At 23.1% G+C, this 16,925-nt stretch overlaps 1 protein-coding gene across 4 annotated transcripts in view; it reads right to left on the bottom strand.

Annotated features, from left to right (window-relative positions):
- Positions 1 to 1,201: 1,201 nt before the first annotated feature.
- LOC112598407 (ABC transporter G family member 23-like) overlaps positions 1,202 to 16,925 on the bottom strand; it is a 28,167-nt gene continuing 12,443 nt past the window's right edge. For all 4 annotated transcript variants that reach the window (XM_025344844.1, XM_025344845.1, XM_025344848.1 and 1 more), the window contains 14 exons: positions 11,627 to 11,759; positions 10,590 to 10,744; positions 8,879 to 8,986; positions 8,727 to 8,817; positions 8,517 to 8,651; positions 6,702 to 6,835; positions 6,151 to 6,382; positions 4,998 to 5,175; positions 4,556 to 4,671; positions 4,419 to 4,489; positions 2,601 to 2,689; positions 2,088 to 2,264; positions 1,810 to 1,896; positions 1,202 to 1,627 (listed from right to left, as the gene is read on the bottom strand). In XM_025344844.1, coding sequence (XP_025200629.1) covers positions 1,395 to 1,627; positions 1,810 to 1,896; positions 2,088 to 2,264; positions 2,601 to 2,689; positions 4,419 to 4,489; positions 4,556 to 4,671; positions 4,998 to 5,175; positions 6,151 to 6,382; positions 6,702 to 6,835; positions 8,517 to 8,651; positions 8,727 to 8,817; positions 8,879 to 8,986; positions 10,590 to 10,744; positions 11,627 to 11,759 — 1,939 coding nt within the window. In that variant the 3' untranslated portion in view covers positions 1,202 to 1,394. The remainder of the gene's footprint in view (positions 1,628 to 1,809; positions 1,897 to 2,087; positions 2,265 to 2,600; positions 2,690 to 4,418; positions 4,490 to 4,555; positions 4,672 to 4,997; positions 5,176 to 6,150; positions 6,383 to 6,701; positions 6,836 to 8,516; positions 8,652 to 8,726; positions 8,818 to 8,878; positions 8,987 to 10,589; positions 10,745 to 11,626; positions 11,760 to 16,925) is intronic.

Genomic DNA, 16,925 nt, shown 5'->3' with positions numbered 1-16,925 from the left:
TTTACTTAGGAAACGAAAAATATAAAAGACTTAACTCTTTACATTAATTAACAATATTTATCAACAATTTTACAAATCGTTATGAATCTAAAAATGTTTCACAGTATTTTTACTTATTTTTTTTTTAAATATTATGCGTTTTGACATAAAAAAAAAAAAAAATAGTTATAAATTTATAAATATTTAAATTAAATTAAAAAGAATTTAATAGGAGTTTTTTAAAAACACTTTGATAATTTTATTTTTATAAATTACACAGTGTTTTTTTATACTCAGGGTTTTAACAAAACAATAATAATCATTATTTTGAAAATTATTTAGTAAAACCATTATCAAATTTATGTGTATAAATTTATGCATTAATCAAATAAATTAAAAGATTTATATTCAAAAAATGTCATACTTACTTTTACCATAAATATAAACTGTATTTTATTTATGATGGAAATCAAATCATTATCCAATGATATAATGTCAAAAAAAAACATTTTTTTTTTTTTTTTTTTTCATAGACTCCATATTATAAGTTGAAAAGTTTTTAAAAAGTGTCAAAATCTTTAAAATTATTTATTTAAGAAACTGTAGGAAACGTCTAATATAGTAAATAAATACTTTTAAAGTTTAGAAACCAATACAACCAATGGAAAAGTTAGAAGTGCTCTTTTTATAGATTAAGCCATAGATGACGTAAACGCTATAAGATTATGATTTATAGGACATTGAATATTACAATTGAGTCAAAATGTTAATAGTATTTAATTATAATATAATTCAAGTACTTCTGTAGACACTTATGTAAATAGGTACATAATTAACTTCTCTTCTAGTTACAATAATTACAAACACAAATAAATATTTGATAAGTAAAAAAAAAAAACACAATAAAAATGATTTCAATATCATTATAGAATAATAAAATTGTACACTTCTATATTTTATAAAATAAATAAATACAATAAATTATAACAATAATATTAATATTTATAAAAGTAATTCGTTTAAGTATTTTTAATATTTAACATTTATATATATATATATATATATATATATATATATATATATTTTTACTTTAAATTGTCATTTACACGCAATGTCATTGGTAATTACAATGATTAAGAGTATCGATCCAAATATTTATAATATTTGCCACGAGTATACAATACTAAATAGTTTTACATAATGTACATTTGGTAGAATGTATTCAATAATCTAAATTAATAAACTTGCTTTGTTTTCAAAATTAAAAAAATTAATAATTAATTTTGCATTCAGGTCTACCGTAAATAAAACGTCGGTGTTAAATAAATTAACCATCGTCTGTTTATATACAAATATGACAAAAAATATACTCAGTGAAGTATATATGTACAATACAATCAATTCATATTCTTATATTATTTTCTCAAAATCCATAGATCTTTGTTTAATTTGCTAATGATAAATATTGTTATAATCATAATAGTTGACCAGCCGAATATGGACAACAGTCCCATGTATACGGGCTCAGAATCAAAGGACCAGCCTTTAGCGGTTACGGCCAGCAAAGCCTTGACCGGTGCAGTCATTGGAAGCAGTGGACCAGTTGATTTCAGTAGATAATGTGCACCTTCCAAAGGCCAAATCAATCCTGTTTTCGAAAAAATATCAATAGATTAATATTTTTTAATTTAATTATTCTAAAATAGTATAATTATTTATTAAGTAAATAATCCCGAATTCGCATATTAGGTTAATAGAATTTTGTTTTTTTCCACTATAAAATATCAGTATTTATTTATTAAACTATAGATAATTATTAAGAAACATTACCGCAAGTGAAAGACATCATTATGTTACTGCCAGCGCCTAGATATGCAGCGAATGTGAAATCTTTGCATAAGGCACCAATTAAAAAACCTGTATAATTCAACAAACATTTTTATAATCGATAATATATAATATATCGTAATATAAACATATTACTTAGTAATAATACTTTAAAATATTTAAGTTTTTTGGTCGAGATAAGTTAAACACAGTACATTTTAATATGTGTATTTTATTTACAACTGTTTATAGCTTTTGGTAATTTTAATTTGTCGACTTACCGAAAATCATTCCTTCCATTCCTAGGAGTAAAAGTATAAGGACCGTAGGAAAATGATCTCCTAAATAAGGATTGTCAAAGTATATGTACATCACATACATAGATATAACCACTTGCATAGCGTGTATTATCATCTGCATTATGACTGTAGATAGTAAAACTTCGGAAAATTTAATACCTGCAATAAACATGATCAATTTTATTTTTATGGTTTGACAATCATTATCTAAGCCCTAAGGTGTGATGAATGGACAGTAATTATACATATAGTTTATTTGATTTTCGTTCCAGATTTTTATATGGTTGGCCCGATTCCGCTATTTATTATGTATATTGTTTTATATTGTTAACCTGCAAAAGAGCATGTTTACGATTTGGGATTATAATTGGATGTTTCCCAATATCGACATGCGTAACCACACTAGCCCCGTGGGGAAATATACGGGTAAAAAATATAACATTCGCATATTGAATTTGTAATTTAAAAATATATGTATAATAAAGATGTACTCACCAGAAACCATCATCCTTTCCATTATGCCTTCTTTTTTCTCTGTTAAAATCAAACCAGCTGTCAACAGTACCGGCAAATAGTAACAACACCTGTCGAAACAAATCATATCTGAAGTTTAATAATTTGTATTACAATACATATGACACTTTATCTCATCACCATATACATACAAAATCGTCATTATACCATTTCAGAATGACAATAATGCACCCAATCTCTCCTCACCAGAACACCCCATTACATGGATACGAAACACGATTGCAAGAGAAACGATATTATTATTTTGAAGGCATCTAAGTCACAAGCCCTATACGCTTATATATTATATTATGAATATAACGTTTAATAGGATATTTTCCGTCAACGTATTTCCTCTACTCGCGAACTCGTTGCTGTATTATTACCCTTTTCTTTCTGATTACTCAATCTTACATTCTTACTCCATTCACTCTATAATTTCTTCTCTCACTTTCTCTTTACCACTAAAAAATGACTTTTGATCAATTTTCCAACAGAAGACAGAGTATACAGTCACCTATTTGCATTTACCTTATACACTAATCACTAATGACTTACCAAAAACAATATATGAATGTCAGTTTTACTCAATTTAGTTTTGCGATTTAAAGTTTATAGAATAAATAAGAAGTGGCATGAACCGATAAGAGCAACAATACTGTTTATATAAATAAAAGTAATGCAAGACCATTTATACTGTAGTACACTGAAAGTTAACAACGCAAGACAAACGATCAAAAATCAAAGTCGATGTATTCGAATATTTACAGTAATCTACATAAAAAAATAATGTGTATTTTTGACTCATTTACTGTTGTTTTTTGACAAATACACAGCTTTTATATACACTTACAGAATGAAGAAATGTCAATAGTGTAGGTGTTACTATCAGATATTAAACTACAAATGACTTACATTTTAAAATTTTAAATTTAAACCAATAACTAAAAAAATTCTATTTCTAATTAACTATTTTAAAATACTAATAAGTTCCCACAGAAAAGAATCTAATTTTTCCTAAAGCTTTAATTAACATGCATTTTAAAAATAATATAACTCTATATAATATATTTTATTTATAGTGTAAATATATTGTTTCATTATAATCATACAAATTGATATTATTAATAAGTATAAACAAAATAAGATTTATGAATAGTTAACTATTTTATTATGGAAAAATGTACATAATTATACAATATATAATAATATTCATAGTATATGAATTAAATTAAAAACAAGAAATTTAGTTTTTATTAAAGTAGTTAGGTATACTCTTACTATTTAAATTAACAATAAACGTATTAAGTAATATTCTGTTTAGCACGAAAACGTCATTATGTAGCATAATCTGAGACATTGGAAGTATGTATAACTATTATTTTTAGTTTAATAAAAAAAAATATTATATCAACAAAATTTATAAAATGTTTATCTGATAAATACAATTATCAAAACGCGTATGTACCTTACGCTGTAAGATTTTAAGCAGAAGAATTCCAACCTTCTCATTCTTTTATACATTCTCATAATCTATTTAAGTTGTTCTGAACTTTCGTATTAACAGATTTTAATATCAGACTCTTTGGAAATTTTCCTTTATTCCGATGTTTTCAAGACTGAACGATAATATTTAATTTGATTAAAATCGCATTATCAAAAATAAGACAATTAAAGTAGGTACAAAAATCATATCCTTTTGTTTTTATTTGTTATCTTAAAACAAAACTAAAATTTTCAAGTTTAAATTTTGTATGTTATTTAAGTATTATTATTTCATAATAATATTAATATACTTACAGACACAGAATGGCTGCCGAAGCATAGTGAATGAACGTTGTATTTACCGACCCATATACTGGTTCTCTAAACTATAATAATAAAAGTACATTGATAATTGAATTTTTATTTTTTCCTGAATATTGGTATATACAAACCGATATAGGAGTGTTTCCAATTTTAGAACTGATATTACATTTATTCAGCGCTATACCCAAGTACTCTTGCATACCAAAAATAACGTTTGCTTTTACCATATTTCCGATGTATTGATCTACAAATAAAAAAAAAACACATAAATAAACGTTAAAAATTTTTCCAATATTTGAATTGATATTGACTTAGTATTAATATTTTTAGAGTATTTTAGTTGAATTTTATTATAATATACATTTAAAAAATATAATTGTACTTTTTTAAAATATTTATTAATGTTGATTTATTATTTTTGAATACCTATTAGTGTTAAATATTTTTAATTTTAAAAGTATTTGCTTGTAACTTAAATATAGTTACTCCCAATTTCTAATTTAAGTTTTGTGTATTTTAAACTTTATTTTTTGTAATTTGCTTTTAACATGGAAACTTTCAATCACTTACCAGACAAGTCTATCCAAGCCTGTACTGTACTTAGTTCTACATTTAAGTCTGAAGTCCTAGAGGCGTTTATGAAACGTACAGCCATAGATGTTGTATAATTAGTAGGGAAATATAATAAACCCCAAGCATCATTTTTCTTTACAGCTTTTAGAGCGGTATCGACATCGTTGTAATGTAACTGCAAAGAAAAAATAAATATTAAATTGCATACAAAAAAATTACTTTCTTATGTTTTGATTACATCATACATTTATACTCAAATACAATTAAATTTACAGTAATGAAAAAAAAATATTTCCGAGAAATATATTAATAGTAATAAATATATAGAACTGAATAAAAGTGCATACCTAATTATTTTATTTTCTATAGATTGATAATTAAATTTTTAATATAGCTCTTTCGATTTTAGAACCAGAAAATTACAATATTATTAAATGAAAATAAAAATATATATATAATATTTACACTATATTATTATTGAGCAAGTATTGAGTAGGCACCTATACATACTCGACATATTGATTTTTTTTTATAGATATTGAATTGTTTTTTTATGATTTTGAAAATCAAAAATCAACAATTCAAATGTTATGTTATACTCATAAAAAAAACAAATCTAATATTGTAAATTTCAGAATAAAGTTATAGATATTGGAAAAAAATAGTGGTTTCTTACATGAATTCCATTGAGACCACACATAGCTTAACATTGTTAATCAAATATGATTTAAAAGAAATAGAAAAAAAAACCACAATATCAGTTGTAAATATTTTAGAATTATTCCATTGTGTTTATTATTTATAGCACAAATTAATGGAATTTAATATATACCTTGTTATGTATAAGAATATTTTTAGTTAATTAATTAATATTATACATTTAACACATACACCACGGTCATTCAAATTTGTATACGTAATAAAAATATTTAGGATTATGATATTAAGTACCTATGTAATTATTGTAATTATTGTACCTACTTAATTCTTAATCCATACAATTTTATAATATGTGTAATATACATTAAAACTATAAATATTGCAGTTTTTAATATTAATAGAATAATAATTATGCATTTTAATTAAAAAATAAATCTAGTTAAAATGAACAATTTATCAAATTTTTACTATGTTAATTTGATATACTTACAATATTCATTGATTTAGTTTTCATTTGTTCGACATATGCACAACTCATTATTACATCTTGAGGATTATCAAGGAAACATCCTTTATAGTATTCGGGTTTACATTCCCCTGGTTGTCTTTGTTGTATTTCTTCATTTACAACTGCAATATACAGCCCTTTCGGATCATGACCAATTGCAAGGTTAAAAAAATAAGTTTGCACTAGAGGCAGTAGAAACAGAAAAACTAAAAACCTAAAATTAAAATATATGCATGTTTATACGTATTTTTAAATAATAAACATTTAATAAATTCAGGCTTTCATGTTATATTTTTTATTAAACTATTATAATCGTTTACAATTATTTCTCATATTTTGCATAATAAATACTACCTATGTCTTACGTCTAATATATTTTTTAATATATTCAAAAACACTATCATTGTATAATGTAATATTTAATATATACTAAAATTATTACGTAAATGTATTTGATTATGTATACAATGTTTTAATATCTATTTTTAATAAAAAAATATTTATTTTTTTTGATTTATTGAGTTTTTACTTACGACTTTTGATGCCAAAGCAATGATACATTTTTGTACAAGAGACAATTCATTCGGTTTAATCGGAAAAATCCGTCATTTAATTTTAATTTTGTGTTAGATTTTTTGGAAGATAACTTTTTGTATGAATCATCAACCTGAAAGCCAAAAACTAAAATGTATATTGGTTATATCCTATTTATTATATAGTTAGTAATGTGTATGTTGAGGAAAATGAATACAATTAATGAATGTTGACATACGCTGGTATTTTCGGTAAATATTTATATTGTTTCAAAAAATAACAATATACTTACATGTCTTAGTGAATTTTAACAATCAAAATCTATAGATTATGTTTTAATTGTTTTCATTTTATGAAACAGACATTTTTTGTCGACATATACTACTCATTCAATGTCTGTACGGCATTATATCGTTAATTTCGTAAAAATACCATTTAAATCGAAAATATAAAATAAGTATTTTATAATAAATGGAAAACAAGAAAACATTTTTTGTTTTTTAAATAAAGAAAAAAACGATAAATATGTGAGTGAAAAGTTTAAGTTAAAAGGCAAAGAAACCAAACAGAGAGCTTTACATACTTTATTGAAACGGTATTGCGCAACAAAAATAATATATTTCAACAAACGCATAGTTCTATTGGAGGAAAATGAATCTAAAACTATTCATTATGTGAAAAATTATGAGGTGTTGACATTTTACGCGATACTCGAATCAAATTAGACCACAGAGAATGGACATACAAGGTCGACGAATTATAAAAGAAATAGAATCAGTGTTAGACAAGGTTTCTTGAGGTATAACCGCAAAATTAAATATACATGAAAAATTCATAGTAGCAAAAGTGCCGGATTACTTAACAGCTAAAAATACCACGACAATTTGTCGTATTGTAACAAATAACATTGAATTATATGCTAATATTTAAAATTATACTTATAAATGTAAAAAATATTATTGAATACTCGTAATTTTCATTTATAGTCACGTCAATATTCACCAAATACTGATAGTGGATGTCGACATTGACCGGTTGGCAGGGTTGTACGAAATGCATGCTAACGTACACCAGCTTTTTGCTGAATGTGACATTCACCTCAACTTGTATATGTTACGGCTAGAGTCCGAAATATGGCTAAAGTGCGCATTATCCGGATATTGTGCTCTCTAGCCATACTGGTAGGATAAATAAACACTTAACATTTAAAATCATAGTTTTGTACAAATTACCCGACTAAAATAACTTTAGCCATCGTGTTATAACATATAAGTTAAAAATTAAATATTGATAAACTAAATTTGATGCAATATTAAATTTATTTTTATTAGATATTATTAACACTATTTATTAGATAACATTTTTTATATTAATATTTATTTGGACACAGTAAACTTTGATGACATTTTGAATTGCATACAATTCCTGATGCTTTGCATTTGCATTTATTTGTTTTGCAATTTGATTTACACACACAACGTTGATAACACTGACCATCTAACAATGACATATTTTTTACCATCAATCAATGGCTAATGTTCAAAATACTAGATTAATATAGGAATATCGTGTAGTTTATTAATATGTAATTATTAACATATATTAATTAATTTTATTGAAATAAAATATAATTACATTAGCCATAACACGATGACTAAAGTTACTTTAGCCGGGTAATTTGTACAAAACTATGATTTTAAATGTTAAGTGTTTACTTTATCCAACCAGTATGGCTAGAGTGCACAATATCCGGATAATGTGCACTTTAGCCATATTTCGGACTCAAGCCGTAACATATATACAATTAAAATTACCTGAGAACTGGAAGATGTTTCTTGTTTATAACTTAGTGACAAGAAGGCTTCTTCTAAAGTAGATGTATTACATCGTGTCATTAAAATTTCTGGTGAATCTTCAGCTAATAAAATGCCTCCTCTCATCATTCCGATCTAATATTAACAAAAATGTATTAAATTATTATTTTTATTGAATAACTAATATACTAAATTATTGTATTGACTCACTGTATGAGCTTGTCTTGCTTCTTCAATATAATGTGTTGTGATGATTATCGTTTTTCCTTCCTCAGCAAAAGACACCAAATGGTTCCAAATACTATAAATTTTACGTTGAGATTTATTTATAAATTATCTAAAACATTAATTAAACATTATACCTATGACTTAAAACTGGATCTAATCCGACAGTAGGTTCATCTAATATTAAAATATTTGGATTATGCAAAAGAGCAACTCCTAATGATACTCTTCTTTGTTGTCCACCGCTTAAAAAAAAAAAAAATCAAAAACAATTAGAATTTATTGTATTATTATTTATATTGATTTGAAAATTTTCGAATGCAATAATTTATTCAATTATACAGTATTCCATTAAAACTTCTATCATAAAAATTTGGACTCGGTATTTGTTATAATAAATCGTTATAAGTTATAATTTATGAATTATTTAACTTAAAAATAAGTATACTCATATGTTTCATGTTGAATTCTTCCCAAGTATCAAGTCACATTATTTAAAATTAAATTTGTGACAAGTTATTTTACTAGAAAGTAACAAGAGCTTATAAAAAATATTATATTAGAATTAATGTATTATAATTATACACTTGTTTTGACCAAAAAAAATATTTAATGATAGTAATTTTAAATAAAAAAATATTACAGTAAAAAAAAAAAATATTGGAAAATAAATCATTGAAAATCATAAATTTAACATTAATAAGTTTTTAGGTTTTTATCTGAGAATAAATTCATTTTTATACATACAATTTTAAATTTTATTGAAATACAATTTATAATTTCAATCAATTATTAAAGCTTATATATTTAAAACAAATACAATAGTAATCGTTTAAAATCATTTGTCGTATAATTAAGTTATAAAAATATAAATAATAAAAACAGAATAATATAAATATGGAAATAACTTTTATGCTCATATTCAACTCAAAAAGATATCACATTAAGTAATCACTAAATACCAACATTTTTTTTCAAATATATTTGTAATATTTTATTATAATTAATTTCAAATTTAAATTTAATAATTTGTCAATAAATTGTTCTTTTTTTTATTTTCTATCCTATATGTATTTATTGCTATATGCATAATTTCTCCTTAGTCTATTTGAACTATTTGTGTTAAATATCATCTACACAAATAAAATTTCCAAATATTATCTTTCCGTATTAATTGCTACAATCACAATTACACACAGTATAATGTAATGTAATTTTGCAATTTATATTTATTTATTGTTGAACTATCAAAATAATTATAATATTTACTAGTAGCAAGTTTTATTATTTATACTAGTTACTAGTAATAAGAGTTAATCAAAGTGGGAAGATAATATAGTATGACTTTAACAATGTTACTATACAGTTAACTTTGAGGTACTCAATTACATAACTACATACTCACAATATATTATATTATATATTACATATAAATAAAATACAAATATATACCAACATCAGAGTAAATGAAACATGTTAAGAAATTATAGTGTGTAATAATTATTATATTATTTTTTCATAAATAATTAATATTAAAATTAGACAATTATATTTTTTGAAAAAATAAAATGTTTCTAAAATTGTATTAGATTTCGGGAAATCAATGACGGAAAATAAATATATGAATACTTTTAATTACACGACATAACTGTATTTCTGAAAGTACTTAAAAATAATTTTGAATGATACCTTTTTTTTTAAATATTTATATTTAGTCATCCAATGCGTTGTGATTTGTCGTTGTTTAAAAAAAAAAAAAAACTAGTTTTTGAGTTAAAATGTTTATATTAATTTACATATAGTACTTATTATAAACTGTATTGTATTATAGACTGTGAAAATATTTACCTAAGTGTTTCAATTAGTCTATTATCAGATGGGAGCTCCAATAATAACGATAATTCTTTGTTTCTTTTTGCGACTTCTTCTTTATCCATGTTAAGCATACCACCATAGAACTTAAAAGTTTGTGATATTGTTAAATGTTCGTGTAAATTTAAATCCTAAATAACAAAAATGTTCATGAGATTAATAGGTTTAACGTATAAAATATATATGTATTACGGATTTTCTCATAGAAATAAATGCAATAGCTGTTATCTTTTTTATTGTGGTAGGTACATGCAAATAATTTAACGTCAATGTATTATTTTGATACAAACATTTAGACACAATATATAAAACCTGCATACATTTATCGAAGTCGTTTATATTTATTTTGTTAAATGAACTAAGATTGAATATCTATTAGAATATATGGACATGATTCAGTTGTGCACGTCTTATTATACATACATATACTGAGAAAAGCAGATCGAAATTACTTAACAATATTAACTTAACTTAAGCACAATTATTGCTCCGGAATCGTAGGAATCCATAGGCATTAATTTTCACCTAACCTGATTTTTTATAAATTGACGTAATTATATTAAGTAATATTCACATTTATAACTATAATTATTCTCCTTAAATATTTCTCCTTAGAAAAACACTATTAAATTTAAGTGAATAAGATCAGCTTGAGAAAAAAAATATTTTATTATACATATAATGTAGATTTTAAAATAAATTAATTAAATATGGAAAAAATTATAATCTTAATTAAATCGGTATTATGATTGTGTCTACTATCTAGAACATTTATTCATACCAAATATATCAATTGGAAACAACAATTATTCTGTGGGTTTTTGATCCCTAATGTTGCACTTGAATTTTCAATGACAAACATAAAACTGACCCGTTAGACATTTATGGGTATCCAACAATATCCGCTTTAACAATAGCCATATTATACGGTCCTCATGATATATCTATTTTCTTATTTTTTTTATCACCCGTTGGGTATGATTTCAAAAAAAATAATGTACTGAATTTCTTACTTGTGGCATATATCCTATATCTTCTCTTTTAAGCGCTTTAACCATTATTTCACCAGAGTCCAGTTCGCTTCTACCGACTATACAGCTCAAAAGCGTTGTTTTACCACATCCACTAGGTCCTAAAAGTCCATAACTGAAAATAACGTAAAAATGCAAAATATATTATTTATAACAATAACTGTCATATTAATATGAAAAGTAGAAATGACAAAAAATAATTAACACAAATTCATACCTAAGTACTATTTTAACAATAAAATAATACGTTTATATATTCATCCTAACCATGATATTATTTATTTTGGGTAAATTGATCTTTATGAACATTAAAAATTATCAAAACTATTATACGCGTTATATTCTTTATTTAAGCAGAGTAAAAATCGTAAACAATTTTGATTTTATTTCAGTTTTAGTTTAACCCTTGGATATTATAATTTAATATTTATTAGATAAAAGTGTTTTAAAAAAACAACAACAATATTACGAAAAGCATACACGTGCCCTAATTTTGATAACAAAACTTCGTGAAAAATGGTTTATTAAACATACTTTTATTAACTACATAATTATACATTTGTATATTATGTGACACATGAGTATATTTAAAATTCAAATATCAATAAATATAGTAGGTATAAGTGATATTTTATTATAGGTAAATTTATAATGAAATGTAATTATCTTTAATCTTGTTGATAACATATACTTTACACCTAAATTTAAACTTCCTACTTACTTAACAATATGTTATTATAAAAAAATATGACTACATTAGTTCCAGTTTTTTATAACATTTTTAATAATACTCTCAGTATAATTAGAAACCGTATATGAGTATTTTTTGTTTTTTTTAATACACACTTATTTTGATAATTTTAATGTACATTTATAAACATATTTCACTGTTTTGTACTTCACGGATACTATAATATTTAAAAATTATAAATATTAAAACATTCGCCAAAACCATTGCGTTTCTTGTTGAATTTTTTTTTTTTTTTTTTTTTAGTGAAAAATTAGATATTTTAGTAACTTAAAATTTATCAATTTTATTATAAATTAAAAATAACAATATGATATTATGAATTATATTGTATTATAATGTTTAATATAATTATATCATTATACGCAATCATTATGAAAATTTATATGTTAAGGTCTGTTATTGAGATTTAATCCAACCAAAAAAATACTGATTGTATAATGTACTACTTATTTATTTATGACATGTTTCTAGATAAAGTATAATATATTATGTATGTTAATTAGATTTCATTTCATAATGTTACATAATTTGAATTTGTATGGAATTTTAAGTTCCATTTCTAGAGTAAACTTTAGATAAAGAACGGTTAGTTGGTTATATTTCTATTTGAAAATGTATTTTGCTAGGATTTTCACATATATTCCTTGGATATATTAAATGGGTTTTTTCAAATATTCGTGTTCGTCCGTGTATAGAATTCTAATACTCTAAGTGACAAGATTGGTTAGATCGCTTAACCGACAGAGAGTCCACTTCTGAGTAGGAAAAGTGTATTCTATTGACAGGGGAAAGAGTAGTATGCCCTTGTATATAATAACATCCCAAGTTAATATTTATACAATGCGATTCACCAATATGCCTCTTTTTTATCCTTTAATAATAGATTGGTTCAAATTCTAATTTTTGAAATATTTTCAAATACTTATATATATATATATTTTGTTTCTGACCATTTAAGGGATTATCTACGGAAATATAAAAATCCTTTTTTCAAACAAGAGCTACCATTTTTTGCTGTTAATGTTGTTAAATAAATGATCTTTAAAAAAAAAAAAATAATAATAATGTACATAAATCAGAATCTGAAGAGTATCAGTTACCATTCATATTCTAAATTATTTATTGATTTATTAATACGTTTATATGATGAACTTTTATATCTTTTAAGTTACTTAGAATATAAATATCGATAATATTTATCTACTACATTAATTAATATGTAATTTTCTACAACTGTATACAATGTGTTAAGTACTAAACTGTAACTAGTCGGAAATTAATATGGTGAGCAGTCTGTTTCATTTTATCATTTATTTTTTAATTAAGTTTTTATATTAAATTTTATTTGTCAAGGATTAATATCCTTAATAGTTATATATCATAAAATATAAGATATAGTATGTAATATTTTGTTTGATTATTATACTAGGACATTTTTTACAAGTAATTTATAAATTGATTAGGCTGAGTAATATTTATATACATAAACATGTTTAAGGCAACCAATACTTAAATAATTTACAATAAAATAGAGCAGTTTCAATTTTAAATTTAATTTAATTTAAAAATATAAAAAAAGTCATAGTGCACTTAATAAATGTCCTTGGTTATATGTTTTTTAACCGGTTATTAAATATATTTTTTTAAACAAGTTTTAATATCTATATTTGTTATTATTATTAATTGTTGTGAAGTTAATTCACACTAAATTTTCAAAGTTTTCAAATTTTTGACACTAGTCCTACTAGCTTTAATATACAATTAGCTGTAAACAACGTGATTATAACGTTTTACTCGATTTTAAGATTATAAGAAGTATTTTCTTGAGTTATGATATACTCTATACCTTATCTTAAAAATGTTAACATTAATTCAAAACATTCAGTAGATTTTTCAAAAAAAATTAAAAATTAAATTATCTTGATTTTTAAACGTGTTCGTGTCAAAGCAGTAATTAAATACAAATTTCTCTAAAAGATATGTTATTCATAATATTCTAATGCCTGAGATTCTGATACCTAATATTATATTAACGTCATGGATATTGTAATTTTAACTTGATATAATATGTATTTACTTCAAAATTGTATTATGTGTTTACTTCAATACTACAATTTAATATTTAATAAAATAAATTAAAACTGTTCATAGCTATAAGGAATAAGCTAAGTTATAAATCTACATATTCATATGTTCTTGTAAAATTTTTTTAATAACAGGAAATTAACAAATCCGGAATTGATTTAGTAATATCCTGACGGTTACGTGAAAATGCTTATCACAAATATGCCCGATTTTGGCTTGAATTCAGGTAGTTGTGTTTTATCCCAAATATAAGTATCACGATTGCGTCCAAACACAAATTGGTTCAAAAATTAATATAATTATTAAATAAAGTAAATATTTTAAATACTGTATTGGATGTATTTGTATTTTAAATTCAAATACTTTGTGTAAATACTTAAAAAAATTCAAAACAATTATTCGTTATTATGAATATTTAATATCATACAATATTATTTTTCTATTTTATTTGCTAATAACTTTAAAAATCGAAATTTATATTTAAATATTACTAATGTTTATTTATTTTTTTCACTTAATAATTCGTAAACTTCCATCAATTATACTTTATACTAACAAACTTATCGGACGCAATCAAAATAGGTGAAAAGATAAAAAAGGTTTCTTTGAACCGCAATCGGGCGACGCCTGCTTGTCATTTTAAGTAAAAAAAAAAAAAAAAAAAAATAGTCTATTTACTTTACTCAGTTACGGTATTAAATATATTATACATTAAACTAAAAATAATAAATATTATATTATATATTTGATACTTGAGAGTTTAATATTTATATAATATATAAATATTAAACTCTCAATATTATAATGCAAGACTATTGCATGTCATGAAAAAAAAAAAAAAATCATTATATTTTGAAAGTCTTATAAACTCTTTTTTATTTTTTTTTAGATTTTTATATCTTGAATATAAATATAATATAATTTTGGAATTAAAAGTACACTATATATATATATATATTTGTTATCAATATTTTAGTTTAAATTTCACCAAAAATTTAATTAATTCAATTTTTTTAATTGTTGTTTACATTTCTAAATCAAACATCCAACATAGGTTATAAATTATTTTGGTACACATAATAATAATATATATAATGCATATTGACAATTGGTTATATTTTATCATTGACTAAATTAAATATCTCAATAACTAAGCATTTTTAATATACGTATGGCAAAGACAAGATTATTTTCTTTAGACAATTATAGTTTTAAAAAGAATATAATATCATATTTACTTTCCATTTTTTCAAAGTAAATTTCTAAGCTATTTATTTTTATTTTTATAGAAAATTAATAATTATTAAATAAATAGTCATTTTATTACACCTACTTAATTGTATTTTAAACTTGTAGCATAGTATTAATTTTCATATTTTTAATCTTGACAACGTATTTGAAAAATTATTTTTCTTTTTTTTATATATACCTATTTCAATTATTAATTAATAAATAAAATAAAAAAATTAATAAAAAAATATTGATTGAATTGATTTTTGGGAAAAAATTAGTATTATAATAAAATTAGTTAAAATTAAAAAAAAAAATTATTAAAATGGGTTAAAAAAAGAATTTATTTTACAAATCACTTAGTTTTATAATATGTATATAATAGAGAGAGATTGATGTCCAAGTTATACAGAATAAATAAAAAAGTTTTAAAATTTAATGTATACTTATTTAATGTATAAAATATCCATTAACCGGAAGAAAATTGGTTTTTAGAGGATGCGATTATTAAGGACAAAATGTAATTATTATACAAGTTTATAATATTATAATGTAGAAAAATCGAATGATGTTTCTACATTCTACATTCGAGGAAATTCACTTTGCTCCGCTGCGCGTGAAGATTACTTTATGGAGACACGGAAAATTGGTATATACCCGCCAGCCATCCAGTCATCGAAAACTAACTCCATTTGACGTTCGTTAACTTTTCCAAATACTTTCTGTTCAACTTATACACGATCGTCCCTAACCTATATTTAGGTACTATATAATAAATAATAAATAATAATAAGTATAACAGAATACAATTTTCATTACTTTTTCCCACGTTCTTAATGGCATTTGTGTTACTACTAATTATTATTTTGTACCGTGTTGATACGAATAAAATTATACAACAAAATAGAATAATCGATATGTCTGTGATGGATAGCATAATATATTCAAAACTATTCATATGAAACATAATATGTGGTATGGACTTAATAACTTATAGTTACCGTGATGTAGTCTTAAATGTGTGATTTTTAATTAACGAGTGTCGTCAAAAATAAAATACTTTCATCCACGCTTGAAACGATTGTTCACACACATATATTATGGTTATGATAAGTATAGCATAGGTATATGATAAAATTTACCTAGTACGCCCTGTACTCTCATTTCATGTTTTTTTTTTTTAATTGTGCTTTTATTAAAATTGTGACTTTGGAA

This window comes from Melanaphis sacchari, unplaced genomic scaffold (assembly GCF_002803265.2).
Source record: "Melanaphis sacchari strain LSU unplaced genomic scaffold, SCAv2.0 Contig48_pilon_pilon, whole genome shotgun sequence".
Lineage (NCBI taxonomy): Eukaryota > Metazoa > Arthropoda > Insecta > Hemiptera > Aphididae > Melanaphis > Melanaphis sacchari.
Note: the sequence above shows the minus strand (reverse complement) of the source record. Positions and strands in the feature narration are given on the sequence as shown.